Raw genomic sequence first — 27,110 nt, forward strand, 5'->3', positions numbered from 1 at the left:
TAGAAATTAAATTAACCATTTAAAATGGAGAAATTAAAAAATATATATATGGGAGGATTTAAAAATGTAATAGAATAGTCATGAAATTACCTTTTAGCCCTTCTCGATTGTGACCTGTTTTGGTAGAAAAAGCTTGGTCGCTAGCATGTCCAACTGAAGTTGGACTTCTATTCATTCAAGCCCACAAACAACACCAACGGTTAAAACCCTTTCCTTCGCAGTTCGTCCAACCGTTACCTTCTTCATAAACCCTAAACGTCTCAGAACACACACCAATTTCTCCCTCATTTTGATTCTACAGTTTATGCTTTGCAAGCTATTCCTATTCCTGAGTAGTGTTTCAAGATGTCCTCGAGTAATCTTCCATCTGAATCGCCTCGAAACCCTAGAGTGGCGTGGGAAGGCTGCAGCGTTTTACTCGATATCAATGATGGCGACCGCCTGGTTTTTGCTCGACTCTCGCCTGCCTCGTACGTTTTTCGCCACCAAATTATTGTATAGATTTGTGTTTTTCAATATTCAGTAAGTGACAGAAAATACTTCGATTTGTAGTACGCTGAAAATCGGGAATAAAAGTTACTCTCTAAAGCCATTTATCGGTCGTCCTTTCGGTTCGTTGTTTCAAATTGAAAGTGGAGACAATGGTCAACATTTGGCTTGTATTACGCCCTCCAGAGAAGAAGGTTTGATTTCTTGCTATGAGTTTTGTCAACGAATTGCTTTCATCTTTGCAAAATTTTTAACGGAAGCGATTTTCTACTTTGGCATCTGTTTCCGAACGCAATAATGGTCAAGAAATGGAGGAGATGAAGGAAGAACAGGTGGTCAAAGATGAGCTGAGAGATAACAGAGCGCTTGTAGACAATAATAAGGCACAAAGCCTCTCTAGTGAAGATATAGATGCACTGCGAAGGTAAGACATTGATATACTTTTCCACTGGTTCAAGAACATGTTAAGGCTTTAGCAATTTTTAGATTTATTTCAAGAAACTTGCCACCATGTTTTTTAAAATTATGTTATTGTTCAAGATGCATAATCTTTCTCTTTATATGTAGTCAGGGTGCAACTGGTGATGAAATTGTGGAAGCTCTCATTGCCAACAGTGCAACATTTGAAAAGAAAACAGTTTTCTCTCAGGTGATCGGAATGTTCATATGCTGAGTATCTTCATCTTTGTTTGTCGGTTTTTTTCCTTCTAAAATCGTCCAATTCATATTATCTGCAGGAGAAATATAGGCTCAAAAAACAGAAGAAATATGCTCCTAGGGTACTTTTGAGGAGACCTTTTACTCGAAGGTATCCACGACGACACTTTAACAACGAGAACTTCTAGTTTTTATCAAAATCATGAATATTTCTATATGTAACATCTTGAAAATGGTAGAGTTCATATTGTGGCCCGGTTTCCGTTGTTTAATGCTCTGATGTTTCTGTTCCCCATCTTGCAGTATATGTGAGGCATACTTCAAGAAATTTCCAGCTAGAATCGGGTAATCTTACTTGTCCATTTTTTTCCATTCAATTTTAATTCTTTCCATGAGCATTCATTATATATCTCGTTATTTAAAATAATTATTTTAGTTGTAACAACAACCTGTACGTTTTCTATTCATTAGATGACTAAAAGAGATGGTGTCATATGAGGACGTTAATTTGGGTCAATTTTTTGGCGTTTGGAAATTATCACTGTGATAATATTTTTCTGATCTTCCACCTTGCTATTTGTTTAAGGAATAGTTGGATTTTTTTCCCAGTAATATCACAATTCACATCATAATGTTCAAGTTCTATTGTAATATTTATGGGTAACAGCATCTTATTGCCCTTGCTATGCATTTCTTGATCTATCTCCTGGTTATAATAATTGAATTTCACATTATTTATCATATTTTAAGTTTCTATTCTTTCCTTATGTCATTACTCATCATAAGCTCTCTGATGGTTTGATGTTGGAAACAGTATTAATGTGATCTGTTTCCTTGCTTATGATTCAGATTCTTGAGAGTGGATGCTCTGTCTCTTCTTCTTTCTTTTGCCAACGTGACTTCAAATTCTGATGTTCTTGTGTTTGATATGGTTGGTGGTCTTATCACTGGAGCTGTGGCTGAGCGCTTAGGAGGTTGGTCACATCCTTTATCATTCTTGGCATTAATAAAGTGGTGGTTCATTTTCGTTCAAAATGGCCGTCAATCCTCAATGAATGGTGTGCCCTGGCATAAAAGCTGGGTTATATGTGCAAGGAAAAAAGTTTTAGTGTAAATTAGGCGTTGCTTAAAATTATTCAAGCAAATCTGACTGCTGCTTATTTGTACTCGTTTCAAGAAAATTAGGGTCGTATTAGCTCATGCATATAGTTTATATGGCGTTTACCATATTTTCCAGTCTTACTATCTCCCTAATTCAATTTTGATTTGTGTTGGTGTGAAATATATGGGGTTTTCCTAAAGGTCGTAAGTGTGGCTTGAAATATTTGGGGGGATCTTCATGGTCGTGTTTTTTTACCGTGTTGAAAACTTAAATGACTTAAAACCTGTGTTGTTTCATTGGGTTAGTCTAGGGTGGGCAAAGGCTAAGCCTCTTTTATTAGTGCGAGGTGTCCATATGCATAGTTGGAATAAACAGGGGAAAAAACATTATTAGGTGTCAAGTTTCAATATGATAATTACAATTGTGTATTTTGCTTAGAATATGGGATGCTAAATTGTGTTGGTTTTTTACAGGCAAGGGTTCTGTATGCAATACATACATTGGAAGTAATCCAAATCCTATGGAAATAGTAAGAATGTTCAACTTTGATGATGAAATTTGCGCAAGGTTTGCTGCTTTTGTCCTCTTTCTTTATCTTGTTTGCATTACACATTTTCTTAAATGTCTTTCTAGTTTCTACACCATTTAGTAACTTTTTATCCATCAGGATAATGCGTTCACCTCTTACCGATCTTGCCTCATCCCAAGTTTCTAATGGTGAACATGAAGTCAATGTAAGTCGAGTTTTTCTTTTCTCATTGTTTTCTTAAGACGAGTTTCAAATTGACTTTTAGGATGCTGAAATAGTGCTTTTGATTATAAGTGCTTATAGAAGTATCTGGTGTGCAATTAAAAGTGTAATGGCCCAAGCCCACCGCTAGCAGATATTGTCTTCTTTGGGCTTCTCCTCAAGGTTTTTAAAACGCGTATGCTAGGGAGAGGTTTTCACACCCTTATAAAGGGTGTTTCATTCTCCTCCCCAACCAATGTGGGATCTCACAATCCACCTCCCTTTGGGACCAGCGTCCTTGCTTGCACTCGTTCCTTTCTCCAATCGATGTGGGGCCCCACCAAATCTACCCCCTCCGGGGCCCAACGTCCTTGCTAGCACATCGCCTCATGTCCACCCCCTTTCGGGGCTCACCTTCCTCGCTGGCACATCGCCTGGTGTCTCTGGCTTTGATACCATATGTAACAGCCTTGGGCCACCGCTAGCAGATATTGTCCTATTTGGACTTTCCTTCAAGGTTTTTAAAACGTGTCTACTAGGGAGAGGTTTTCACACCCTTATAAAAGGTGTTTCGTTCACCTCCCCAACCAATGTGGGATCTCACAAAAAAAAAGATTTTGAAATTCCTTCAAATACTTTAAAGGGGCTTTATACTATGTTTAGAAGTGCGCTTAATTAGTCCTCCAAAAAGTACCAGTTTAAAAATTGTTATTCTCGAAATTCGTTTAGTAATAATTCTGTTTCTTTTTCTTTTTGGTAAAGATTAAAGCACAGGATGAGGCATCTGAACCTGTTAATATGGATGAAGGCCCTCTACCATCTACAGACCAGTCTTCAGATCTCAACTCAGAGTCTATAGTTTCTCCATTAACTAAAGTATTAAAATGCGCAAAGGCTGGAGATAAGGCACCGCCAGAAGTTGTTAAATCATGGAAAGAAAATGGTTTTACAAGGTGAGTATAGTTTGGTGGTAATATATTTGTTTTCACCACGTATAGTAATTCACTGAATTCTTTTAAATACTTGCAGCCTAATAATTGCTGCTCCACAGTCGGATGCATGGGGCCTTGTTAAAGATCTGTTGCCTCTTGTAGCAAATTCTGCCCCATTTGCTATCTATCACCAGTATCTTCAGGTTGGTTCTCTGAAAAGGAATCTATATCTATATATATATATACCTTCAATCTTGTTAGACAAACACGACTCTCCACAATGATATGATATTGTCCACTTTGAGCATAAGCTCTCATAGCTTTGCTTTGGGTTTCCCCAAAAAGCCTCGTACCAATGGAGAGAGTATTCCTTGATTATAAACCCATGATCATTCCCTAGATTAGCCGACGTGGGACTTTCATCATCCAACACCTCCCCTCGAACAAAGTACGCCTCCCTTAATCGAGGCTCGACTCCTTTGGAGTCTTAGTCATTTTTTACTATGTTTTCGAGGAGGGTTGACTCCTTTTCTTTTGGAGTCCTTTGTTCGACGTTTGAGGATTTACCAATCTATTGGCACGACTAAGTTTAGGGCATGACTCTGATACCATGTTAGACGAACACGACTCTCCACAATGGTATGATGTTGTCCACTTTAAGCATAAGCTCTCATGACTTTGCTTTGGGTTTCCCCAAAAGGCCTCGTACCAATGGAGAGAGTATTCCTTGATTATAAACCCATGATCATTTCCTAAATTAGCCGAGGTGGGACTTTCATCATCCAACAAATCTTACGAAGGACTTCAATATTTGAAGTTAACCTCATGAGTCTATTGGGTTAGTCGGAAACGTAATTTATGACATGTTTGTGAGTGATTTTGGTCTTTACCAAAATGACTTTTGTCGTGCCTTTTTCAGTAAAAAGTGGCGTGATAAAACTGGACGGGTTTGAGAGTAATTTTGGTATTATCATATATGTCATGCCCTTTTTAGTAATTTCAGAGTAGGCAAAGCCTCTCCAAGAATTAGCGAGGGGTGAGTCTATCTATTTTATACAATGCATGCACTAGATTGATTAAGTTGATCGTTTGTAAAATGCAGCCTCTTGCAACTTGCATGCATAAACTGCAGCTTGAGAAGATGGCAATCAGCTTGCAAATATCAGAACCTTGGCTTCGTGAATACCAGGTTTGATGGCTCTACATTTCTTCTGCTAATTTTAGGAATTAAAATGGGGAACTATCATATAGCTCTAGGAGATATAGTACGGTGTTAATAGAGAATTTAGGAATCATAATCTAAATTTGAAGGATTCTTACTCCTAATATCACCCTTCCAGCATCATAACGAGGGAGTTGCGCATATTTAGTCTTAGAATATATATATGTATATATATAACATGAAAAATCTTTGTTTAATAGCATAATGAAAGGTGTTAGGAATCACGACTCTCCACATTGGTATGATATTGTCTACTTTGAGCATAAGCTCTCATGGCTTTGCTTTGGGCTTCCCAAAAGGCCTCACACCAATGGAGAGAGTATTCCTTGATTATAAACCCATGATCATTCCCTAAATTAGCCGATGTGGGACTTTCATCATCCAACACCTCCCCTCGAACAAAATAAGTCTCCCCTTAATCGAGGCTCGACTCCTTTTCTTTTGGAGTCTTAATCATTTTTTACTATGCCTTCGAGGAGTCTTGACTCCTTTTTCTTTTTAGAGTCCTTTGTTCTACATGGTTAAGTTTAGGTATGACTCTGATACCATGTTAGGAATCACGACTTACTACAATAGTATGATATTGTCCACTTTGAGCATAAACTCTCATGCTTTGCTTTGGGCTTCCCGAAAGGCCTCACACCAATGGAGAGAGTATTCCTTGATTATAAACTCATGATCATTCCCTAAATTAGCCGACGTGAGACTTTCATCATCCAACAAAAGAAAAATGTTTTATTAGTAGAACTATGCAAGCAAGCTAGATCTCATAAATGGGGGGAGTGTGAGGTGGGTTGGCCCTTCGGTCAAGAGGCGAGATAGTGTCCCACCTTTTTATCTTTACTGGTAGGCACAATCGCTTGAGTCTAATTCTCGAGCAAAGGAAACGCTTTCAATGATAATTATTTTTTAGCTATCAGCCATCAACTCTCTTCAAGTTGTCGAATATCGATAGGTTGAGTCTTTTATTCGAAGTTAGGAGGGATAAAAGGAGTCTAAATCAATGGAATGAAGCATCCAAAATGTGTATATTTCTTAATTTTTTGTAATGATAATAATGCAGGTTCTTCCTTCGAGAACCCATCCCTTCATGCAGATGAATGCGTTTGGTGGATACATTCTAAGTGGGACGAAGATATGTGATGTAGCCCATCAGTAAGCAATTTGAAGGTGCAGATTCTAATTTTAAATCAAATTTTGCCATCACCTTCTTTTTCCTTTTAATTATTTCACATAAAAACCATATTATGATCTAGACATGAATGACATCTTATCTACATTTAGCTTTATATTTTTTTTTTTGAGTAATTTTATCAAATCTCTTACAAATTTAATTCGTATGATTTTGAAATAACTTAGAATTTAGTCCTTATAATTTTAAATATTAGAATTAGTTTTTATAGTTTGATAATGCCCTATTTTAATTTTTTTTTCTAAATTACGTTTTACTATTTGTTTGTCACGGAGTCTAACATTTGTATATTAAATGTACCTTCTACTTAACAATATTATTTTTAAAATTATTTATAAATTATTAATGTACCTCAAAAAAAAAAAAAAAAAAAAAAAAAAAAAAAAAACCTGAATTTAAGAACTAAGAATCTTCTTAGAATAAATTAATTTTCAATTTTTCATTGATCTTGTAGAGTCTGAAAATTTTCTAAATAAACTAATAAATCTTTATTTGCGAGTTTCATGTTTTTATCTTGGCCAATAATAGATACAAATTACAGTATATAGTTTTTTAATTAATGTAATTTCATTTGAATTTCACATGTAAAATCAAATATATATTATATTAACAATTTAATATTCTATATATCTATGTGTGTGTTTATGTTCCCTCCCATATAAAATCTAGATCAACTTCAATTCCCTTCACTTGCAAGATAATTTTTTGATTTCAACTGTTCCACGTTGGTTGGGGAGGAGAACAAACCACCATTTATATGGGTGTGGAAACCACGTTGGTTGGGGAGGAGAACAAACCACCATTTATAAGGGTGTTGAAACTTCCCTTAGTAGACGCGTTTTAAAGCCTTGAGGGAAAGCCCAAAGATGACAATATCTGCTAGCGGAGGATTTAGGCCGTTACAAATGGTATTAGAGCTAGACACTGGACGATGTGCTAGCCTTCTCGTTGTTCCCCGAAGGGGGGTAGACACGAGGTGGTGTGCTAGTAAGGATGCAAGGCCCTAAAGAGGGTGGATTTGGGGACGGTCCCACATCGGTTGGAGGAAGGAAAGAGTGCCAACAAGGATGTTGGGCCTAGAAGGGGGTGAATTGTGATGTCCCACGTTGGTTGGAGAAGAGAATAAATCACCTTCCATACGGGTGTGGAAACCTTAAAGCCTTGAGGGAAAGCTCCAAAAGGGAAAGTCCAAAAAGACAATATCTATTAGCGGTGGATTTGGGTCGTTACATTTTTTTTTTAATGTTAGTGAATTTTTAAAATAATATTGACGTGATAAACAATAAATGTAAGTAGGTTCTAAAAAAATCTCACAAGAATATAATTATAAAGATATTTTAAACATAAATATTTCGAATTATGGTGTGAATTATTTATGATATTATTGCCATTAGAATTTAAAGTTACCTGAGACCTATCAAATTAAATAATAACTGAGACCTATCAAATTAAATAATAAAGTAGGAAAAAAAAAAAAAAAGGGCTGAGTTGGATTATAAAAGGTGCATATTTTTATTTTTGGTCCATTTCTGACTCACGAAATATAAAATTATTGCAACGTTAACAATAAATAAATTAATTAATTAATTTTTCTATTTTTAAGTAAAAAATGGCCAGCAACATTGTTTTGGTATGTAGCACGCAACACGAGAGATTCTTTGAGAACGTACATGCACGTATAATATTTTTTACCACATTATTTTAACCAAAAGTAAATAAATAAATAGATAAATATAGACAGAATAATAAAAAAGTCAAATTGCTGATGCATGTATCAGCAAAATATAATAAAATTATAAGAACCGATTTTGTAATATTAATTTAAAAATAACAGACTTTTTACTATTAAATTACTTTTGAATTTCTTAATGATTTTTTTTTTAATTCGACTGAATCTCACTCTACTTTATCAAACATGCCATAATTTAATCAGAGTATTTTGTTAATATTTTCAATTAAGCCCTTCATTTAATTAAGTATTGCAATTAAACCCTCGTATTTTTTATTTTATTTTTACAAAGTTTGCAATAAATGAACCATTTTCTAATGCAATTTGAATTTTTTATATGCATCAATTGGGCCTAAATAATATAGGCCCAAAGGCCCAAATCTTGCCTAGCGGATCCAAACCTGAAAAAAAAATTTATACTAATATTGTTACTATTATTATTACTATTATTTTTAACTGTTTTAACCGTTTGATCTTTTGAGTGATCTTCAATCAGGGTCCTCGCTTCTGGGCAAGACCCCTCCAGCCGCAATGATGTGGGGCGTCAGAGGTTGTTGCCTCGTCACCAACTCTCAAGGGCTGAAGTTCGACGCATAGCTTTTTGGTCCAGCCGCAATGATGTGGGGCGTCAGAGGTTGTTGCCTCGTCACCAACTCTCAAGGGCTGAAGTTCGACGCATAGCTTTTTGGTTCTTCCGTTGTAGCAGCACTGAGCAAGATCCAACAGCTTCAGTCCTACCGGGGTTAGTTGTTTTTTTCTAAATTACGAAAAAGATAATTTATAAATTTGTCTTTATTTGAAAAACAATCCTATTTTTATATTTAAATTTAATTCAAATAAACAAATAAAGCAAAATTGGGCAAAATTGAAGGGACTTATTTTTTTTTTATTGTCGTTTCATCAAAATTAATAAAATTTAAAATGTTAAATATGTTGTTTTATTTATTTATTTTGATGAATTACTTATTAATTAGATTAAATAAATAAATTAATTAATTGGAAAATGGCGTGCTTGTAAATTAATTTGTAATATTTCAGATCTCATTTTTTTTAATTCATTCCATATATTAATATTCCGCTTCTACGTATTCTCTCTCTCTCTTCACTTTTGTTTCTTGCTTCTCTCTCTTTCCCTCCAATCTTCAAAAACCTCCAAAACTCCCTCCCTTTTTCCTCCATTTTCTCCGATGTTGAACGCCGTCGAAGATCTCCTCCTCCGTCACGGACACTCCGATTTCCGATCACATCTCCTTCCTTCTCACTCTCACCATCGCGGTGACATGTCCTTGTCTTCGTCTTCTGCTTCTTCTTCTCTTGCTCAACCTATTCCTCAGTGTTTCCGTCAGTATCATCGATCTTCTCCGCCGTCGGATCAATCCAACGCTTGCGACGGTCGTCTTGCTCTCGATGCACATTCTACAGTTGCTATGCTCGCCGTGAGTTTTTTGTTTTTCTTTGATATCTTATCCATTTTGCTGTTTGTTTTCTGATTTCTGATGTGCGATCAATCTTGTTTGAGTATCCATTTAAGTTTGAAGATCGGCATTTATATTCTATTGTTGAGTTTGCGAGGTTTTTTTTAGTGAAGATTGGTAGATTTATGAATCTGGATCGCGATTTTCTACTTTGATTTAATTAGCTGCTAATTAATGTGTCAATTGTTACGCTTCGCCACGAGTGGAATTTCCTCGCCTTAAGTTGAGCTGACAAGATTTGGAACACATTTTAATTTTTGTATCTTGAATTTTAATAATAGGTTTTTTATTTTTCCATTTTAATCTGTTTCCGATTTTAGCGCAGTGGAGTGCGTTTCTCTAAGATCCTATGCATAAATGTCGCAAGATATTAGCGAGCAATTTTTTCGATATTCTTATGATTGTCTTTAGTTTCTTAAATATCAGAGTTGATGATCTGTGTATCGATCTAGTTTACTTCTATTTTCTTTTCTCATCTCTGTAAACATTTATTGGATCAACAATTTTCTTTTTGCAGTTGAAACGGACATATGATATTAATGACTCTGAGGCTTTGGCTAGCAAACGAGCTGTAGCCTCTGAACAGAGGATGCGATCTAATGATTCTTCTTGTGAACCAGTATCTAATGCAACTGAAAAGCAAAACAAAAAATTGAAGTTGCAGAAAAATTCAAAGTCCAGGACTAAAAAATCTACAGATGGTAATCACAGTATCCTTCTATCCAACTGCGTAATGTTAATCGCATATGCGTTTCATTTCTCGCCTTATCCTGTTCAATATGCACATTTTGTTTCTCTCTCTTTTTATTCCTTAGCTTTTCTTTTTGTTGCAGAGAATCTTGATGGTCCTAATTTATCTACTAACGGTCGGTACGACAGCTCTTTAGGTAAAGTTGAGGTGAACAAATATCTAATGAAATCTTCTCGAATACACTGGATCTGGCCGTTGAGATTTGAAAATTTGTATATTTTAATCGGCAGGCTTCTTGACGAAAAAATTTATCAGGTTAGTTCAGGAGGCTGAAGATGGAACACTTGATCTAAATAAAACGGCAGACATATTAAAGGTATATAATCTTTTTTTTTTTCTTCGGAAGGTCTTAGGGATAATTAGCTGAGATTATTGTCCTTTACAACTTTGATAGTTGTATTAACTATTTATTTCTCTATATTAAGATATTTAAGAATTATGTTTGATTCAGGTTCAAAAGAGGAGGATTTATGACATTACAAATGTTCTTGAAGGGATAGGGCTTATAGAAAAAACCACCACGAATCACATACGTTGGAAGTAATTATATTCACATTATCCTTATTGCTTCATTGGAAACTATAAAGTGCACTGAGTGATGAGTTAAACTCTTCTGAACAGGGGAGGCGTGAGGCATGACGCTCAAGAGCTCAACGATCAAGTTGGTAGATTTAAGGTGCCTTGCATTTTAGTCTTGGGGATTTTATTGTTTAATTTTTAGTCTCTCTATTGCTCATGATTTGTATATTCATTGATTATGTTAGGAATAGACATCTCAACTTGTCATAGTGTAAGGCCTCCAATTGTTCATACTTATTCTAGAGAAGGTAATGCAGGGATAGAGGGATGGAAAATGGTACCTTTTGGGATCGTACGCATACGGCTAAGGAGGAGTGTGGGAGGTTTATGTAGGGGTTTTGGGTTTACAGTGAGAGTGGGCGATTTTTGTAGACAATGTTCTTACAAATTTCAATCCAATCGGATAATAACTCACTCCCTATTGAAGAACTCTCTACAATAGAGGGGTGTTCAATCCAATCGGATAATAACGCATATTGCTGAAGATTTAGTATAGTCCAATGGATATGATGAAAAATATCAGTCGGCAGAATACTATAACTGGTACAGACTAATAAAAGTGGCTTTGGCCCTTCTAACTCCAAGATTCGTACTCACAATCTGCATATTCTAAATTGTTCATTATGTTGGAATCTTATTGCAGGCTGAAGTTAAGAGTTTATATGCTGATGAACGCAGACTTGATGAACTTATAAGGTTGGTTAGGTTTTGGAAAACCAGACCATTTTTCCTTACAAATAAGAAAAGAAAAGAGAAAAAAAATGGGCTCCACTGATGCTTTTTTATGCAGGATGAAGCAAGAACTTCTGAGAAATCTCGAGGAAAATAAAAATCACAGAAAGTAAGATCATCCCCTCAAACTTTTTCCTCATATCAACGACACATTTTGCTTCTTTCCTTTAATATTTGTCCCTCCTGGATTATCAGGAATCTTTTTATGACAGAAGAAGATATCTTGCAGATTCCTTGCTTCAAGGTTATTTTTCCTGAGCTTTGGTAATTTTTATAAATTTTGGAAATCGAACAATCTTCTCCTTTAACTCACTATTTTCCTGTAACTGATGGATTAGAATCAGACACTTATAGCAGTTAAAGCCCCCCAGGCTAGCTATATTGAAGTGCCCGATCCGGATGAGGTATTCATCATCATAAATTTATAGATATTGCCAATTTCTTTAACCCATTAGCATTAGCTTCTCATTGATGGTTTCCTATATAAACCAGGAGGCTTGTTTTTCTGAGAGGCAGTGTAGACTGATCATCAAAAGCACCACTGGGCCGATTGATTTGTACCTCTTGAGGTATACCATTCTGACATCTTATATACTGCTACAAACTCAGTTCTTCGAATCCTCGAAGTGTTAAATAAAGAAGTTGTTAGCCTCGAAAGTGTAGTCAAAAGTGACTCAAGTGTCGAACAAAGGGTATACTTTGTTCAAGGGCTCCAGAGAAAGGAGTCAAGCCTCGATTAAGGGGAGACTATTCGAGGGCTACATAGGCCTTAGGAGAGGCTCTATAGTGCACTTTGTTCGAGGGGAGGATCGTTGGGAGAGAGTCTCACATTAACTAATTTAGGGAATGACCATGAGTTTATAAAATACATCTCCATTGGTATGAGGCCTTTTGGGAAAGCCGAAACCAAAGCCATGAGAGCTTATGCTCAAAGTGGACAATATCATACCATTGTAGAGATTCGTAGTTCCTAACACTCCCCATGCCAGCCTCCTCTTCTTTCTTAGAGTTCGTTTGTTTTACAAGTACAAGTACATGACATTCATCTTGAGATTCCGCTTCGCCTTTCGAATACTCATCTCGAACATAATGCATTTTTTCATTCCTGTAGGACTGAAAAACAAGAGCCGGAAGAAAGCACTTTCCACCAAGAGAAAGTGTCCTCTGAATTACAGAAGAATCATAACATATCTACCAACGATACTTATTATTCTTCTTCTTTCCAAGAGTTTCAGGGAATGCAAAGAATTTTACCTATATATAATAACGTAGGTCCAATTTCAAAGCCAAAAGCCACATGAATTCAATGTTTTTCACAGATATCTCATTGTTAGGTGGAAAATTTTGCTCTGTTTTTGCAGATGGACGATGATTATTGGTTTGAATCAAATTCTCAAGTGAGCATTACGCATTTATGGGGTGAAGAACACAACTTTTAAAATGTTCTTGAAGACCAACAATTCAATGGCCTCTTGTTTTTTAATGGAGCACGGCACAATTTTTTCCATCACAGAGATGACACTTTTTTCCATTTCTTACAGAAAATTACGACCGAAGGAATTCCTCAGATAATAAAGAGAGTAATAACGAAAGTGTGAATCAACAACTCTCAACACAAAGGATATGAAGTGTTTATGTGTATTCTCAACAGCATTTTTGTCGGGAAGAGGTATGCCGAGAAACCCCTCTACTTTCAGCTCTTTATTTCCTTACTCTTTCTAAATGCTTAGGACTATTGTTTGTGCTATATATCTCCTCATTCATTCATATTGTAATTCATGAATTTGCTGTTTAGACTTAGAAACCAATGTGTTATATACCAAGAAAAGGTTTTGTTTTGCTTTATGAGTTTTATGATATTTCTATTTCTAGCTTAGGAATTCATATTAGTAGTCAAATTCCTCTGCTTAACATGATTTCTAGGTATAAGTTTGACCCTCCTCTCCCACATAATGGACTTAAATTACAAGTTTAGCCTTTGAATTTTTAAGTTTGTGTCTAATTTAAGGACAATAAACTACTAAAATTTAAATTTTTGTGTGTTTATAGTTCTTTGAGTTTATAAAGGTCTCTAAAATTAAATTATTTACTTATTAAACATTTTTTAAAAAGTAAAAATATATTTTTATACAAAATTTAAATTTTAAGGTCTTATTATATACCATTCTATTGTCTCCTAATATATTAATTCAATGCAAGGTCAAATGTGTCATTGAACACAAAAATTAAAGTATAAAGATGTGTTAGATGATGTTTTTTAAGGTTGAATTTATTAGACAACATTAAAAATCATAAATAAACTTGTAAAAATAAAAATTGAGAAGAAATAGATTAGAAGAGAGAGGGGTGTTGAAAGAAGAAGTAAAATATATCGATCATTTTTACAATATTGGTAAATAAGTTTATAATAGATTTTATAGTACAGAGTTTTCTTCTCGAATTGTTTTTTATTCCATCAACGTTTTCTTTTTGGAAGAAAGTTTAGGGTATCCATCTCATTCCTCTTTGGCTTCCTCCTTTTCATTTCCCGTTGTTGGTTGCTTCTGCGGCTGTTATCAAATCTCATTTGTATCACATTGGATTAACAAAAAAAAAAAAAAAAAAAAAAAAAAAAAAAAAAAAAAAAGAAAAAGAAAAGAAAACTGGGAGGGGAGTCGGATTCATCAGGTTTATTTACTATTATTTTTTATTTACAAAAAAAAATGTTTATTTTCTTTTTTTTAATTTTAATAATAGAGAACAACAAATAGATTAATTTGAATGGTCAATTAGATTCCTACCATAGTTTTTTTAAAGTTGATTGATTTTTGTGAGGGTGAGAAGAAAAAGATTTATGGGTCAATTATATTCCTACACTTTGTTTTCAAAAACTAAAGCGAAGAAAATTTAGAGAAAAAAAAAAGCTATGAATTAGTTGAGAGATCCATCTAAAATGTTTCTTTTCTAGAGAAAATAAAGTAGTAGTTAATATAATAATTTTTTTCCTAAAAAAACTCTTAATAAATTTTCAAACAATTAGTTTCTCCACCTCTGAGCGATCTTTCATCTTCATTTTTGCCCCCTTTGTTTTAAAAATTGATTTTCACTATGCTTTTTTTTTAGATGATGACTACTGAAAAGGTGTTTAATATAGTTTTAAAAATAAATTTAAATGATTAAAAATATTTTTTTAAAAATAAATTGATGTACAAACTCAGTGAAACAGTTAGAGATGACTATTCTAAAAAGTGGATTTAAATTGAAATGAAAAAAAAAAAGTATATGTCTATATCGAAAGAACTTTAAAAAAATATATGTTACATGTATAATCACTTTTGAATGTAGTCTACTAGACAAATATGCAAACAAAACTCTTTAAAAAAAAAAAAAGAGAGCATATTTTCAAAAACATTTTAAGAAAAAATAAGTCAAAGGAGCTTAAACTTCCCTAATTTTAAGGACATACAACATAATCTTTAAAAGTTAATTTTGTGTAAATTACATGAGAAAACATTTTAAAGGATCAAAATTGATAACCATTATTAAAGAAGGATATATATACTAACATGCATCTTGCATGCGATAATTTAATCTATTTTTATCATATATCAAAATTAATTAATTTTTTTTTTTCAAAGTTCAGTGTGTATAAAACAATATGCTCTTTTATGTACAATACTTTTGTATGGGAAAAGTAGCTGCTAAATAACAGTATAGAAACTAGGTAGGGAACTTTGGAAATTTTTAAATTGAACTCGATAATCACATTTTCCTTTTCTGTCTTTTTTTTTTTTAAAAAAAAAAAAAAGCAAAACTATGTGTTTGTTTTATTTACGAGTTCTAAAATAGTGCATTCAATTTTTACTTGTTTTGTAATCTATTTTTTAATAATAAAAAAAAATCTATATCTAATTTTAAATTTAGGTTAAAATATATATATATATATATATATATATATATATATATATATATATATATTTATAAATAAAAAAAAAAAAAAAAACACAAAACAGCCTTACTTTTAAAAATAAAAGGCTAAAATTAGAATTTGTTAAATAGGACTAAGTAATGAAATTATTTAAAAACATTTCCAAAAACACATTTTTTTAGTAATTACGTAAAATACAAAAAAAAAAAAAAAAAAAAAATCTAGTTAACTACTCCCATTGAAAGCATCTCCAAAAATTTGAAAACATTTAAAATCATTTTACAAAATCGAAAAGTATCTATCATTTTTTAAATTGTTTAGATAGGAAAAGTATTTATTATAATTATTATAAAAAAAAAACAATTATAAGAGGTTGAAAAATTGTGTAGGTACTCAGTTGTTCAACAGTGCGTAGGTATTTTAGTGAGGTATATAGAGTGGTGTGTCTCTTTAAGTAAAATAATATGAAAATCATGGTGTTGCGTTTATTACCTTGGGAGCAGCAGGGGTTGTGGATTGATGAGCAAACTTTGCAAATATATCAAACAATGTTGTTTGAAAGTAGGAGGCAGCTCTTTGAAAGTAGATAAAAGCAGTATCACTAGCCTTCAGCTTGAACTCCGTCAAGCTGCGGTCAATATGAGGCTCGTGCTTCGAAACATATGGTCGGAAGAATGAATCATACACATGGTTCGCTCCCTGACAGTACATACGATATTTGCATTAAAAAGTATCGGAGACTTTAATGAACTTTTGACTAAATAACTAAATATGAATTGTCTCAACTGTATTTATAAATTCTATATATTCAACAACAATTAGAAGATTTTTGTTAATTACGTTAACCCGTGCCAAAGAAGGTCCAGAATTACAAAAACAATGGTGAGTGCAAGAATTCAAGAACATTCTAGGAATAAAATGGACATTTTCATTAAATTATTAAAATATTGATGAATATATATATATATATATATATAAATAAAAGTTCAATAAAATTTTAAATAGGAAAGGTTTATTTGTTAATTGAAATATTTTTCATAAGTATTTATATTTATAATTTTTTTCTCTAAAAATAACTATCCACATCAACTTTATTTACTAATATTCTAAACATATATAAGATCAAATATGCTAAACATATTGATATTACCTTCCTCATACCTTTGTTTTTGGATGCCACAGATAAACGAAGAAGGCCAACTTTGCTTCATTGTAGAATGGAAACCTTCAGGCCAAAGAAAAATATTGCTAATCTTAAGAGAAATGGAAGGATTATTTTGCAAAACTATGTTAAAAAAGGATACACAAGAACACGACTCTCCACAATGTTATGATATGTCCACTTTGAGCATAAACTCTCGTGGTGCCTCGTAACCATGGAGATAGTATTTCTTGATTATAAACTCATATCATTTTTTAAATTAGCTGAGGTGAGACTTTCATCAAACACAACATTAATAAATAAATATCCTAAAAACAATAATCCTATAAAACTAACTGACTCAGAAGTTAAGGTTATATGAATTTTTATTTTCAAAATTATAGCATATTTGAAGCTAAAAGGGAAACAATTCAAATCCAAATAACTTTTTATAATAAAATACACATTTTCGTTTGAAAAAAAATCAAGATAGATGATTTTTCATTACTATTTCTAAACATCACTTCTATTATATTTAACATTAAAATTAAAGAAGGCTCAAAATCTTACCATGAAATAAAAGAATCACCAATTCTCTCCAGAATCGTCAATATGGCCACCAGAATCCTGCGTCCACCAAAGAGAAACTTTCAAAATCAAGAAATTAAATGATATTATTGCAAAACCAATATTGGTGAAATTTGAAGAGTGTAACGTCATACCAGTACTGACACCAATAATGAAGTTGCTCAATTTGTGGCTGACTGGTTTCGACAGTTTTGTAACACTCATAAGCAGGATAGGCATATCCCAAAATCATCCTATCGCCATGATGAAACTTGATCTTAGAACATGAAGAACATAATTTATAGAGAAAAAATTTTGAACATATAAATCGAGAGTATAATTATAAACAGAACATACGTGAGTCCTCTGGTGATTAGTGCTCCTATCATTTTGTAGGGACCTAAGATTTGAACAAAAAGAAAGAGTTATAAAAAAGAAAGAGTTATAAAAACTGATGAATTCATTGATTCCTAAAGCATAAAAGTACCATTAATTCTTTAATCTAGAAGCATTTTATGATCGGAGAAAGTGAATAGGCAGGGCAATTAAAATAGAAAAATCAAAGTATACAAAACCAGATTAAACCACACAATTTTGAACAAGAACATAAAACATATTCGATTATGGTGTATCAATGGAATGCACAAAGGATAAGGCATACACACGAATACAAGCTATACTTCCTTCACTTTCCGTGAGCAAAAAAAATAGCACTCAAAGCAAAAATTCCTCCAAAATCGGCGACGCATAACGATGAACCACAGGAGATTTCATATTTGAGAAAGAAGAAATACTCGGACGGAAAAGAATTCACTATTTAGCCGAAAATCAATCATCACCAAATTCCGAAACCGGTAAACAAAATCGAGTCCAAGCAACAATCAGAAAATTGAAAAGAAAGATAAAATCCATAGCAGAGGATAAATTCATGCAAGACTAGTAAGCGAATCAACAATTGAGTTAACAAAAATCAAGACTAGCGAGAGAGAAGCCGATAAATACCTCTGAAGCGTCCAGAATACAGTCTAGACAAACAGAGAATAAAACCAGCCGAAAACAAGATAGAATTGATCGAAACTCAATCCGAAGAAAGCAGAAAAACAACGAACTACAGTACGGTCGGGAATGATTCAGATAGAAAAATCGAAGTATACAAAACCAGATTAACCACACAATTTTGTACAAGAGCATAAAACATATTCGATTATGGTGTATCAATGGAATGCACAAAGGATAAAGACATACACAAGAATACAAGCTATACTTCACTTTCCGTGAGCAAAAAAATAGCACTCAAACCAAAAATTCTCCAAAATCGGCGACGCATAACGATGAACCACAAGAGATTTCATAATTGAGAAAGAAGAAATACTCAGACGCAAAAGAATATATTATTTAGCCGAATATCAATCATCTATCAGATTCCGAAACCGGTAAACAAAATCGAGTCCAAGCAACAACCAGAAAATTGAAAAGAAAGATAAATCCATATCAGAGGATCAGTTCATGCAATACTAACAAGTGAATCAACAATCAAGTTAACAAAAATCAAGACTAGTGAGCGAGAAGCCGAAAAGTACCTCTGAAATGTCCAGAATACAGTCTACACAAACAGAAAATAAAACCAGCCGCAAACAAGATAGAATTGATCGAAACTCAATCCGGAAGAAAGCAGAAAAACAACGAACTACAGTACGATCGGTAATGATTCAGAGACGATCGTCGTCGTCGTCGTTTGCGGCGGCGCTTAGGTCAATGAGAAAACCACGGAGAGCTCTCGGTGTTTCTCCGTTCTCCCGCCTCTGTTTAATTTTAATTGGCGCGAAACAGAACTTCAACGAAAAATTTGAGCTGCGTTTCTCGAGTGCATTGGTGGGCCTATTTATATGGTGGGGAGAGAGGGAGCAATAAATAGAACGTAACCGTCTGGCATGTGAACAGAGATTGCCTTTTTGGCGCTTTCATCTAATCTCGTGGATAATAATTTATAATTAAATAAAATATTAATTTTAATAATAAATTTTAAATTAAGCTTCCATTTAATTATATTTTTAACTTTTAATTTTATTTTCAGATTATACAAATTTGCGAATAAAATAATAATTACAATTTTATTTTTCATTCTTTCACTTTCAGTTTGAATTTTTCATAATTACAGAAAAATCACAAATTATCACTTAATTAAATTTAACAAAGAAAATATTTATTAACTACTAATCCATATAATTTATTTAAAAAATATAATATTTATAACTTAATTGTTAGATGATGAAAGTCCCACATTGACTAATTTAGGGAATGATCATGAGTTTATAATCAATGAATACTCTTGTGAAAGCACAAAGCAAAGTCATGACAGCTTATGCTCAGAGTGGACAATATCATATCATTGTGGAGAGTCGTGATTGTCTAACAGTAAAATAATATTTTATAATTCGATATTTTTTTTCATAATTTTATTATTAAACATAGTTTAATAATTATTTTTGGCTAATATTTGTAAATTTTTGTTAAATAGTTAGATTTGAATTATTAATTTTTATATTTTAATCAATTGAATTATATTCAGGTTAAGACTGTTTATACGTATTTTGTATTTATTTATAATATTTTTAAAAATATATTTAAATTAAATTATACCATTACTATTTTAGTTATTTTTAATTTAATTTTATAAATTTATCGAAAATGATTATTGGCTTGTGAGGTATGTAAGGTCACAGGCGGGATAAGAATAAATACTAATGATAAATTGGGAGCGATTCAGTTACCAATTAATTTGAGTAAAGTATCAGCGATAGACATTTTGTATGGGCAAAGTATCCAATACCTCTCCAAATTCATAAGACATTCACCTCCAACATTTCATTTTTTGCCCAAATTTCACGACTAAATCCTCCGACTAAGTTCGAGTTTCTTAATCGTATTGTTCTTGAGCTACCGAAATAGATCTATAGCGTCAACCGTGATTATCAATTTTACTGTTAGCCTCCTTAAGATGAAAATGCGATATGGTAAAAAGTTATAAAAATAAATGTTACTATCTGTAAGACCAATTGAAAAAGAGAGATTACAAGATACTCTGTACAATATTACTACATTTGAGATATAAACCTGTGTAGAGTGGACGGGTATTTATAGGAGAGGCTAGACACGTAAATTATTTTCTTAAAATACTCATTTTCTAAAATATCTCAGTATCTTTATTTCTAAAATTATTAAATCATTTTTTTAAAATATATACTGACAATGAACTCATGTAATTTTGAGTTTGATCCTATTGGGCTAGTGATGATATTTTGACATAAGTTCGTAGAAATTATTAGTATTTTCGACGATTCATGAGTATACGTCTATCCCCCTATTAAATATATATATATATATAACGTGTTGGGCTTGTGGCTCATATAAATGGGCCGAAGCCCAGAGAATCCTGGGTTTGGGTTCAAAGCTTATCTATTGAACTTAAAAATAAAAAAATAAAAAAATAAAAAAGTATAAAGAATGCCACCTCAGCCGAAACGACGCCGCTTATGCAGAAGCCAATCATTTGAGAAAATACGTTATACAAAGGCGCCGGCAAAAGCAGTGGCGCCGCCGCCTACGGAGGCGCAAATAGTTCGATTTCTATATATATATATATATAGATAGGTGGTGAGGTCTTATGAGTAAATGTTTTTTTCTCTTATATAGCTGAGGACAATATTTAGTTGATATGGTATGATACTAAAAATGAGAAAACAACTTTTCAGATCGAGTCAAATGAGAAAAAAGTTCTTATGTTAACACCTACGGAATTTGACTGCAAAATGGTTCGAAAGCGAAAGTGCATAAGTTTCGTATTTTAACCCAACATATGTGTAAGATTCATCAAACTTAAGCGTTTCTTACAGATTCGTTGAAAAAGATCGAAAGAAACTTAGATTATTCACATACTGATTTAAGTGCCTCCATGTGGGTCTTTTCGACAGAGTTGAGATTGTAAGGTCTTATCGACACGAGTAAATGTGTGTGTGTGTATATATATATATATATATATGGTGTTAGACGGTTACTTATACTATGATGGTTTCTTCGAATAATTTCAATATTGTGGAGGAAATGTCGACTGCTCCCACGAGTGAACCAAGTTAAGTAAAAATTACGAGATCCATTAAGAAGAGACGAGTACGATTTAGAGACATGACAAAAGTATTGTAAAATGATTCCTAAACGGTAGCGAGCTACCAAAGAAAGGCCATATGGAAAGAGTCCACAAAAAAGGGATCTATGTAGTGTAATGACCGGACCATCTGAACAGACCCTCACCTCGACCAAAAACGATTCTCTATTAAAGCTATTCATATCTATCTTATCGCTATTTTCTTCTGTGGTTCTAATTCATTGTCTACTAAAAATCTCGATTATGAATTCAATTATTGAAGTTTTAAATTTTGAATTGTGATTTTATATGGATAAATGATGATATGACATATTTAATAGTTAATTTAATATGATATGATCGATAATAATTCAAAAAGAAAATGTATAATGCGATTATATTTTTTATTTTTTTTAATACTGTGTGACGTTCTCCCGTGTAAAAGTTTATATACCTGAGTATACCTAACTCGAGTTCTTTTAGCATACTAATGTAATGTCTCATGCCCAAAATCCAGATTAGGATATGGAATCCGGATCTGACACCCAATGACTCTGATATTCTCCTGTGCGACATGACGACGTTACCTACTAATTTTGAATTATTTCTAAGAATGAAGACTACCCCACAAACCGACCCGAGTTCTTTCAACATGCTAATATAATACCTCATATCAAAATTTAAAATCCGAATTTGATACTTAATAAGCCCGATATTCTTCTGCACCCTTTGTAACATGACCACGTTACTTATTTACATTGAACTGTTTATAAGAATGAAAACTATTCTCACAAACCAGCGAGATTTGTTTTCGCCAATCGAACATCGCTTGTGCGGAATCCAAGCTTGTTAGACCACACACGCTGCGTACGCATACAGGTTCAATCGTCTGCGACACAACCGACTTGCCTCTACGCTAGGCCAAGTCATTCGGCTCGACCTTGTAGCCTTTGCTAGGGTCCAAGGTCTATTAATACAACGTCGCGTCTCTTCTTGTCATCTCGATCTCCATCGACATGATCCATATGTCTTGACGCCATCCCGAGTTGAGTTGTTTGAAAAATAAAAAAAAGTTGAAAAGAAAAAGATGGAAAAATGTGACAAACACGTGAGGTTATCAGCAAATGGTTGTCCAAAAGTGGAACTAAAACGACAGACATGGTCAAACAACACACCAAGATTTGGAAGGTTTTAAGTTTGATGTCCCAAAAACTGTTCTTTTTATTTATTTATTTATTTATTTTTATTTTTATTTTTTATGTAAAGAATTTAATTATGAAGCAAAAGCCACGCCCACGTGAACCTCTTTTTAGTACAATGTCTTTGTCCCAAAGCAACGACATTTCTTGTTCTGTCCCTTTCTCTTTTCTCAAACATATTCATCTTAATGTAATGTGATTAATTCAAATTATATCTTCTCCTACAGTCACTCCCACTAACTACTGTCCCTTTAACCCTTTTTGGTACTCTCCACAATACCTGTCGTCTCGGTTTCAATAATTCATTGCAACAAAGGCGAACCGTGACGTGACGTTGTTGTATTTGTTCATGTACGTTGGGTCGGACAACTAAAGGCAATTGTCGCATCGTACTTTGTAAATTCATTAGCTCGTAAAAAATAAGACTGGTTATCAACTCTTTGAAAATATTTTTAAAATTCACGACAAAAAAGAAAAAAAAAAGATAAATTCAAGAGGTGATCTTATTGTTGCTCCACCTCGAGCACTCATATTATAAATGTGAGAGTCCACATTGGTTGGGGAGGGAAACGAAACATTCTATCTAAGGGTGTGGAAACTTTTTTTTAATAGACGCGTTATAAAACCGTGAGGCTGAGAGCGATACGTAACGGGCCAAAGCGAACAATAAAGGTTATCAGTGGGCTTGAGTTGTTACAAATGACATCAGAGCCAGACATCGGACACTGAGCCCCCAAGGGGAGTGAAGTGTGAGATTCTGCATCAGTTGGAGAGGGGAACTAAGCATTCTGTATAGAGAGTGTGTGTGTAAAGCTCTCCCTAACAGACATGTTTTAAAACAGTGAGGCTGACAGCAATACGTAAGCAGGTCAAAGCGGATAACATCTGTTAGCAGTGGGCTCGAGCTATTATAAATGATATCAGACCCACACACCGGAATGTGTGCCAGCGAGGGCACTAGGCTTTCAAGGAGGGTGGATTGTGAGAACCTACATCGATTAGAGAAGGAAACGAAGCATTCTATATAAATGGTAACGATATGTAATGGGTCAAAATAGACAATATAGGTTAACAATGGGCTTGTGCTGTTACAAATGGTATCAAGGTTAGACATCAGGTGGTGTGCCAGCGAGGACGCTGAGCTCCCAATATAGGTTAACAATAGGCTTGTGTTGTTATAAATGGTATCAGGGTCAAACATCGGGTGGTGTGTCAGCGATGACGCTAAGCCCCGAAGGGGGGTGGATTTTGAGATTCTGCTTTGATTGGAGTGAGCAACTAAACATTTCATACAAGGGAGTGTGGAAAGCTCTCCCTAACAGACGTGTTTTAAAACCGTGAGGCTGACAACGATACGTAAGTAGGTCAAACCGGATAACATCTATTAGCGGTGGGCTTGAGAACCCACATCAAAATGTGAAAATTTCTCCATAACAAACGTATTTTAGAACCGTGAAACTGACGACAATAGCTGAATTTGTGAGAGAGTTTTAAGTCTAATGAAAGTGACAACCATTATTAAACTCATTTAAATTAATGAATAAATCCCACTAGTTTATGCATTATGTCTCGGTATTTATCTCTATATCATTATCAATTTTTATTTAATAATAATATAGTTACTAATTAATATTATCACAAAGGTAGGAAAAAAATAATAATATTATATAATCGCTTACATAATTGCTTGTTGACTTAGTTAGCTTCCTATTTTAATCAGAGTGGAAAAAAATTATAAAATATTACAAAGCAACTCTTTGATCAGATTTGATCTATGGTGATTAATCTATACACGTGGCTACTAATAAAGCTAACGAGCAATGTCTGACTTTACAGTATATCCTAATTGTTGTTCCATTTCCCAGTTCAACCTCGATGCCACGTCACAATGCTTTGGCACGTACTCCTGATCACAAATACAATTCGACTCTGATTATATGATTGTGTGGGACCCATAATTTATTATTTATAAATAATTAATTATATTGAAACTTTTGAAAATAATATATATATATGTACCTCTAGCTTGGAAATGAGCTCATGGGCAGTTTGGGCAGCAACTATTATGCTACGGGCAGCTGGGGATACGAACCCTTCGTCAACTGCTTTGTCAATGAATGATAAGAGCGAGTTATAGTAGCCATCCACGTTTAGCAAACCCACCTGAAATATTTATTTTAATTATAATTTAATTTAAATAAATAAATAAATAAATATATTTAATTAATTTTACCGGTTTTTCGTGGATGCCCAACTGAGCCCAAGTGATGACTTCCAAGAGTTCTTCCAATGTGCCGTAGCCACCTGTCAGTAAATAAAATTGGGAATGTTTTGTAAATAAAGAAAATTATGGGGTGGAAATGCAAATAGTAAGAAGTATAAGTACCAGGTAAGGCAATAAATGCATCAGCATGACGAGCCATCTCAGCTTTCCGTTGGTGCATTCCAGATACAGCTCTTACTTCTCCGATCGTCTCTCCGGTGATCTGAAAATAATTAAATAATAAATTTAAAAAATAATTAATTACATTTTTTTTTTTGCTTCAAAATAAATAAATAAGTGAAATTACCTCTCTGGGCATGAGGGATTTGGGGATCACTCTGCAACAAAACAAACCCAAATTCAATAAAACCGGAGAGAGAGAGAGAGAGAGAGGGAGAGAGATGAGACAGAGAGAGCCAATGATACCCTAACACGTGGCGTCCTCCATCATAAACGGCTTGAGAAACTAAGCCCATAAGCCCAATGCTTCCTCCGCCATAAACAAGGTCAATGTTCCTTTCCACCTGCGATTTCATTTCTCGATTAAATATTATTTAATTTCATAAATAATTCAAAGAAGAGGAAAAATTCAATTACCAGTTCCTTTCCAAGTTCAATGGCGGCAGTTTGATAGCTCGGATTCTTCCCGGCGCTGCTGCCACAGAAGACACAAATACGCCGGAATCTCGATTCCTCCGCCGCCTCCGCCGCCATCGACGCCGCCTGATGATACTCTGCCTCTTGGAGTTCCATTATTGCCTTGTATTTTTTAGTTAACAGAATGAGAGAGAAGGGAAGGGTGTGGATGTAGGGAGAAATGGTGGGTGGAAAAGGCCCATTTTTATATCGCAAAATATCGTGAAATTTATAGGCCCACCAATCAATTTATCGTATCGCGATATATCGTATTTCCCTTGGGAATTGCCACTTCTATTTTTTTATTAACAAAAATATTTTTCTATTTAAATTATTAAATTCGTCCTAGATTATTGGAATATAATTTTGGAAAAGGGTTCATTATTTAATTATATTTATTTAATTCAATTATCTGATATTTTGTTAGAAAATACGTGTTAATTTAAAATTTTAATTATATTTTGGAAATTAAAAAATAAAATAAAAAATCCACCGATGAAAATAATAAAAGTGATAGGGATCATAATATAAGGAGGTGGATTAAATAATTGGTTAGAAAAATCCAAAATAAACACAAAACTTTAGCATATGGGAAGCACGTGAAACCAAAAATCAATCGGCCACCGTAGAGGGAAGTTATGGGGAAAGAAAGTGCATTTATTTTATTTATTTATTTTATTTATTTATTTATTTATTATTTTATAAAACAAGTGCATTTTTTTTTAACATTTTCCACGTAATTATCTTATTTTTCGTACTTTGATTAAATTATAAGCATATAAAAAAATTAAATTATTAAGAGTTTGAGAATGTTGATCTTGAGATATTCAATACACCTGGATAATTAATATATACACATGGAGAATTAATATGATGAAATAATTATTAGGAATATTTGAATTTTAAATTTTGTGTTAAAACATTGATTTACTAATTTAGCCACTAATTTTTGCTCTAGCTATGGGTGACTTTTTGAAAATTTTTCTAGAAAATATGTGAGTAGGGATAAAACATAATAAAGAACTTATGTTAATTTGTGGAGACAGTTTTCACTCGAACGTGGTCATGTCACAAGGGATATAAGGGAGTGTCGGGGCTATTAAGTACTGAATCAAGATTATGAATTCTGGGTATGGATTGTTACTGAAAATGATATGACTACAAGGGATAAAAGGGAGTGTCGGGGCTATTAAGTACTGAATCAAGATTATGAATTCTGGGTATGGATTGTTACTGAAAATGATATGACCACAAGGGATAAAAGGGAGTGTTGGGGCTATTAAGTACTGAATCAAGATTCTGAATTCTGGGTATGGATTGTTACTGAAAATGATATGACTACAAGGGATAAAAGGGAGTGTCGGGGCTATTAAGTACTGAATCAAGATTATGAATTCTGGGTATGGATTGTTACTGAAAATGATATGACCACAAGGGATAAAAGGGAGTGTTGGGGCTATTAAGTACTGAATCAAGATTCTGAATTCTGGGTATGGATTGTTACTGAAAATGATATGACTACAAGGGATAAAAGGGAGTGTCGGGGCTATTAAGTACTGAATCAAGATTCTGAATTCTGGGTATGGATTGTTACTGAAAATGATATGACTACAAGGGATAAAAGGGAGTGTCGGGGCTATTAAGTACTGAATCAAGATTCTAAATT

At 33.6% G+C, this 27,110-nt stretch overlaps 4 protein-coding genes across 4 annotated transcripts; 2 read left to right on the forward strand and 2 right to left on the reverse strand.

The window, feature by feature from the left end:
* The first annotated feature begins 164 nt into the window (after positions 1-164).
* LOC111798118 (eukaryotic initiation factor 3 gamma subunit family protein) lies at positions 165-6,421 on the forward strand. Its single transcript, XM_023681095.2, has 13 exons — positions 165-470; positions 553-683; positions 796-913; positions 1,057-1,138; positions 1,227-1,297; positions 1,450-1,491; positions 1,996-2,120; positions 2,722-2,815; positions 2,916-2,982; positions 3,741-3,931; positions 4,008-4,113; positions 5,013-5,099; positions 6,196-6,421. Exons 1-13 carry the CDS (start codon positions 346-348, stop codon positions 6,289-6,291), a joined length of 1,335 nt encoding a protein of 444 aa, XP_023536863.2. The 5' UTR covers positions 165-345; the 3' UTR covers positions 6,292-6,421.
* Positions 6,422-9,144: 2,723 nt separating this feature from the next.
* Positions 9,145-13,470, forward strand: LOC111798770 (transcription factor E2FC). The gene is made up of 13 exons (XM_087125494.1): positions 9,145-9,489; positions 10,046-10,229; positions 10,362-10,415; positions 10,510-10,595; positions 10,731-10,819; positions 10,901-10,955; positions 11,502-11,554; positions 11,649-11,699; positions 11,786-11,834; positions 11,929-11,994; positions 12,083-12,159; positions 12,702-12,858; positions 12,952-13,470. Exons 1-13 carry the CDS (start codon positions 9,241-9,243, stop codon positions 13,027-13,029), a joined length of 1,248 nt encoding a protein of 415 aa, XP_086981620.1. The 5' UTR covers positions 9,145-9,240; the 3' UTR covers positions 13,030-13,470.
* Positions 13,471-13,937: 467 nt separating this feature from the next.
* On the reverse strand, positions 13,938-19,120 carry LOC111798247 (HVA22-like protein i). Its single transcript, XM_087125495.1, has 7 exons — positions 18,786-19,120; positions 17,563-17,605; positions 17,361-17,459; positions 17,209-17,265; positions 16,659-16,722; positions 15,990-16,196; positions 13,938-14,139 (listed from the first exon to the last, which is right to left on the reverse strand). Exons 2-7 carry the CDS (start codon positions 17,592-17,594, stop codon positions 14,086-14,088), a joined length of 513 nt encoding a protein of 170 aa, XP_086981621.1. The 5' UTR covers positions 17,595-17,605; positions 18,786-19,120; the 3' UTR covers positions 13,938-14,085.
* A 5,071-nt stretch (positions 19,121-24,191) lies between these two features.
* LOC111799064 (cytokinin riboside 5'-monophosphate phosphoribohydrolase LOG1) lies at positions 24,192-25,600 on the reverse strand. Its single transcript, XM_023682460.2, has 7 exons — positions 25,406-25,600; positions 25,235-25,332; positions 25,116-25,146; positions 24,932-25,031; positions 24,779-24,849; positions 24,565-24,708; positions 24,192-24,451 (listed from the first exon to the last, which is right to left on the reverse strand). Exons 1-7 carry the CDS (start codon positions 25,559-25,561, stop codon positions 24,356-24,358), a joined length of 696 nt encoding a protein of 231 aa, XP_023538228.2. The 5' UTR covers positions 25,562-25,600; the 3' UTR covers positions 24,192-24,355.
* Between the last annotated feature and the right edge of the window lie 1,510 nt (positions 25,601-27,110).

This window comes from Cucurbita pepo, chromosome 7 (assembly GCF_057944985.1).
Source record: "Cucurbita pepo subsp. pepo isolate OVF chromosome 7, ASM5794498v1, whole genome shotgun sequence".
In the NCBI taxonomy this organism is placed as follows: Eukaryota; Viridiplantae; Streptophyta; class Magnoliopsida; order Cucurbitales; family Cucurbitaceae; genus Cucurbita; species Cucurbita pepo.